This window comes from Scardinius erythrophthalmus (genome assembly GCF_964197995.2).
Source record: "Scardinius erythrophthalmus genome assembly, chromosome: 19".
NCBI lineage: Eukaryota > Metazoa > Chordata > Actinopteri > Cypriniformes > Leuciscidae > Scardinius > Scardinius erythrophthalmus.
Window position 1 is genome coordinate 2,849,910 of NC_138239.1, and position 4,879 is coordinate 2,854,788.

The following is a 4,879-nucleotide window of genomic DNA, read 5'->3' on the forward strand; positions in this document are numbered from 1 at the left end:
TAAAATAAACTGTCTATATGTTGTTTCTACATTATTTTGGAGTTCAAATGTGAAATTATTACAATACAAAATGTATTTAAAAACTTTACTGTTATGTGTGATTAATGAAATACAGAAAAATGTGTGATTAATAAATTATTTTTTTTAACTGATTGACAGCACTAATATATAAATGGGCAAAATCTGTAATATGTACACAATGCTAAAAATCCTAATGGTACTAAAGGCTTAATTTTCTTAATGCAATGTGTAATGTATACATTTTTCCTTTTTATTTTGGAGTGAATTGATGACCGTCTTCATGAGACGTCCCTTCGTTTTGCACACTAACTTTCCCTTGATTTTTCTGAAAGGTTGAGTGATAAAGTGTATTACATAAATAAACAAGTGTAAAATGTTAAATATTTCATTAGAGTGTTGTTATGATCCTCCTACAGACACATGGAGTTCATCCGACGAAGACCTGGCTGTACTGTCCCGCGTGTTCGGAGCGGTTCTCGCCGGCCTTGTCCACGTGCTCCGGGAAATGAGGTTTGACGCAGGAGTTCACGGCCTCGGACAGATCGCCGGGCAGAGACCACATCTTCTTAGCGTGTTCGGCCACAGCGTCTTTATTGAGCTGAACACAGAAGTGAAGAAGAGACACCAGTGAGCATCTAAAGACAAAACTTACGACAACAGCATGAAACTAGAGCTTTAAAGGGATAGTTCACCCTAAAATGAAAATTAACCCATGATTTACTCACCCTCAAGTCATCCTAGGTGTATATAACATTCTTCTTTCAGACGAACACAATCTGAGTTATATTAACCCTTTCACGCATGAATTATGATAACCTCAGTCAGGATTTTTTTGCTATGTGTTTTTATTGCTCTTAGGGCATGAAAAACAAGAATTGATTTTTATTTTATTTTTTTACAAATTTTTCAAAGAGATCTTCAGATGTCCACTTGAGTGGACAGCATGCGGTTGGTTAAAACTGAAGATAGGCTATACTGTATTAAATATAAGACAATAATCAAACAGATAAAGTATGTCAATTTAACAAACTAATCAATACAATTATATCAAATCATGTGAAAACTATCAAATATATGCAAAAAATATAAATGCAAAATATTGCAAAGGCTTCATACAACTTCATACAAGTTGCACTTCGCGTATCTTTGATATCAGAACATGAGGACGTGATTCCATCAGAATTTTCTACAGCCTGTCAAGGTACAACTGTGGAAACCACTCAGATGCTCCCTCCAGTGCACCAGAGTATGGAGATTTACCCTTATTAGCTGATAATTCTGATTATGTTCAAGATGGACATGCACATTTCTATCATAGCCCTCCTCTGAGAAAACCTAGCGATACGTTTTTTTAATCTCATCTGAAATGATCAGTGTTGGGGGTAACGCATTACAAGTAACATGCATAACACATTCAGATTACTTTTTTGATGTTACAAGTAAAGTAATGTGTTACAAGTAACATGCATTACCTAATCAGATTACTTTTTTGATGTTACAAGTAAAGTAATGTGTTACAAGTAACATGCATTACCTAATCAGATTACTTTTTTGATGTTACAAGTAAAGTAATGTGTTACAAGTAACATGCATTACCTAATCAGATTACTTTTTTGATGTTACAAGTAAAGTAATGTGTTACAAGTAACATGCATTACCTAATCAGATTACTTTTTGATCTAACAAGTAATTAACTACAAGTAATGTGCATTACCTAATCAGATTACTTTTTGATCTAACAAGTAATTAACTACAAGTAATGTGCATTACCTAATCAGATTACTTTTTGATGTAATGAGTAAAGAAACGCATTACTGTACAAGTAACATGCATTACGTAATCAGATTACTTTTTGATGTTATGAGTAAAGAAATGCATTACAATAACGCACATTACATAATCAGATTACTTTTTGATGTTATGAGTAAAAAAACGCATTACAATAACATTCATTACGAAATCAGATTACTTTTTGATCTAACAAGTAAAGTAATGCATTACAAGTGTCATACATTATGTAATCACATGACTTTTTTCGATGTCAATGAAAATTACATTCTAATAATACAAATACATTTATTTACAGTAAAAAAAGTCACTGCAGATTAAGTTTTTAAGTTTTAAGTTTCAAAAACAATATTCACATTATAATTATGAATTGTAGCTGAAATATAGCAATTGATGCATGATGTCCACTACAGTGGACATGTGATTAATCAGAGTTTTCTCTCAATCTAAAATCAAAACTTGGAAAATTTTACTGTGATATGACTCATTAGATATTGCTTGATGCTGCAATATTTTTTTTACCTACAAGAGTCTCCTAGGATAGAAGGAATGGGTGGATATTCCGGAGCAACTTGGCATGTCTGACTGACCTTTGGCCATCTTAGTTTGGAGGGGGAAAAAATCGAAACACAAAGGCTTGCCACTTGATTGCAATTTATAGGATGATGCACCAGGGTCCAATGAAGAGGCTGATGTGCAACTTTGCCATAAAAACCCATGCAAATTCAAGAAAATGCTTTTTTAATAGCTGTCCACTGTAGTGACCACTATGCGTGAAAGGGTTAAAAAAATGTCCTGGCTCTTGCAAGTTTTATAATGGGAGTGAATGGCTGTATATTTTTGGAAGTCCATCAAAGTGCATCCATTCATGATAAAAGTAATCCACACTGCTCCGGGGGGTTAATAAAGGCCTTCTGAAGTGAAGCGATGCGTTCGTGTAAGAAAAATATCCATATTTAAAACTTTATCGACTAAGGGCCCTTTCACACCTACCTTGTTTGGTCCGGACTTTCGGACTTTTCAGTTTGGTCCGAATCAAAATTACAGGTGTGAATCCTCCCCCGGACCACGGCCCGCACCAAACAGACGGAATTTGGTCAGACAAAAAGAGGTAGTCTCGGTCCAGATCAAACTGAACAAAGGTTTGGTTCGTTTCTAGTGTGAACGCATTTTCTGTATGGTTCGGACTTTCAGACCATTTACAGGAAGTTCCGGTGGTTCCCGCGTAACCTAAACAACTGAAGAAGAATATTTATGTGCAGATCTGTCAGTCCTGCCCACAGCTTTATTCCAGCGCGCACACACACACACGCACACATTTTTCCTGCATCCTGCCATCGATGATCAAATGTTCGCGCAACGAGGACGTTCATTTGGTGAATGTGAACTAGCCTCGAGTATAGCTGGAGCTGCAGGGAGTAATGCCGTAATAACAACAGTATAGTGGCAACGATATGCATCTGTTCATTCATTCTTGTCAAAGTTTCCCACCGAATTGACAACACGCTGACGTCAGACGCACGTCCGTTTACAAACCAATAAATGTCAAGATGCAGCCCATACAGATGATGACGACAGGACGCAAGTACGTCATGTAAAGTTCTTTAGTGCGCTCGCATAATTACAATGTGAAACCAAACCAAAACTAACCGAATGTATACAATGTATCAAAACATGACCTTTGGTTCGGACCTTGGTGCGGACTTTCAGGTGTGAAAACACCTAAAATAACTAGCTTCCGGCAGACGGAAGACTAACCCCTGACCCGACGCACAACGCAATGACTAACACGAAAGCGCAGAGGATAGAGCAAAACAAAACACCAGTCACGAATTAGACGTCTAAAACGACAATTTGTTGCCCAGCCCTGTTTGTCTGAACCGCGAGAGGCGTCAAAGTTTACGCTACTCCTACATCATACATCGTGTTACTCTTGTGGCGTAAGTCGACTTGCGTAGGCCGTCTGCCGGAAGCTAGTTATTTTAGATTATGGATATTTTTCTTACACAAGCGCATGGCTTCCCTTCAGAAGGCCTTTATTAACCCCCCAGAGCAGTGTGGATTACTTTTATCATGAATGGATGCACTTTGATGGACTTCAAAAAATATACAGCCATTCACTCCCATTATAAAGCTTGGAAGAGCCAGGACATTTTTTAATATAGCTCCGATTGTATTCGTCTGAAAGAAGAATGTCATATACACCTAGGATGACTTGAGGGTGAGTAAATCATGGGTTATTTTCATTTTGGGGTGAACTATCCCTTTAAGGCTGTGACACACCAAACCTATATAAAAGAACTAGCTTAGGCTCTACTAGAACAGGTTTTCCTGCTTGAATGTTGATTATTTTCCTCATATTCTCCATTGTTGCAGCTCCTCTCTTCCCAGTCTGTCAGTAACGCTCTGGGGTGCGTATCCCGTAAAACGCCGTAACTCGCTGCTTCACTACTATAGTACGATGCATCGCTGAAGAAATCAACTGGCTAGTCACGACTGTTTCCCGAAACTGTACTGTCCCAAATTGGTCATTCACCCACGTTGGTTTATGACGTCACACACGTGGTGGAGTAATAACTTCTTTTAATGAATCTGATTGAGATCGAATTAACGCTAGATGGTTTGCTATAAATTAGGGACATATCATCTGTGGACTATTTCTCATTTTTCTCAGTTATTTTGCTTTATTTTCAGATTCAATCATAGACTCGTTCTTATGTTCTAGAGCACGTTCACACATGCGCACTCTTCAAAAACAACGCTTTAAATCTCCTTAAACTAAAACTAAAAAAAAGATGTAAATTACATTTTTATGTATTCTAAATAAAAGATATAGATTGTATTGAATGTCAGCTTGCTTATTTTGCTCAAGATAAGGATTTATTGAGTCCACATGTCATGCAAAAATGAAACTCCGCTTCTAACCACAGGTCGACACTGTCGTTCCAAACACACAACTCTGCGAATGTTCGATGGAACGATAGTTTCAGGAAACACAGACTCATTGAACTTTGCTGATAACAACGGAACTTGTGACCATAGTTGGCTAACGATGCTTTCGGGAAACGCA

General features: G+C 37.4%; 1 protein-coding gene across 1 annotated transcript in view; it reads right to left on the minus strand.

Annotated features, from left to right (window-relative positions):
* Positions 1–448: 448 nt before the first annotated feature.
* Positions 449–4,879, minus strand: part of plcb2 (phospholipase C, beta 2) — a gene marked incomplete at both ends in the record, with an annotated part of 72,527 nt that continues 68,096 nt past the window's right edge. The window contains one exon of the mRNA XM_081394303.1: positions 449–619. Within this exon, the coding sequence (XP_081250429.1) occupies positions 449–619 (171 nt within the window). The remainder of the gene's footprint in view (positions 620–4,879) is intronic.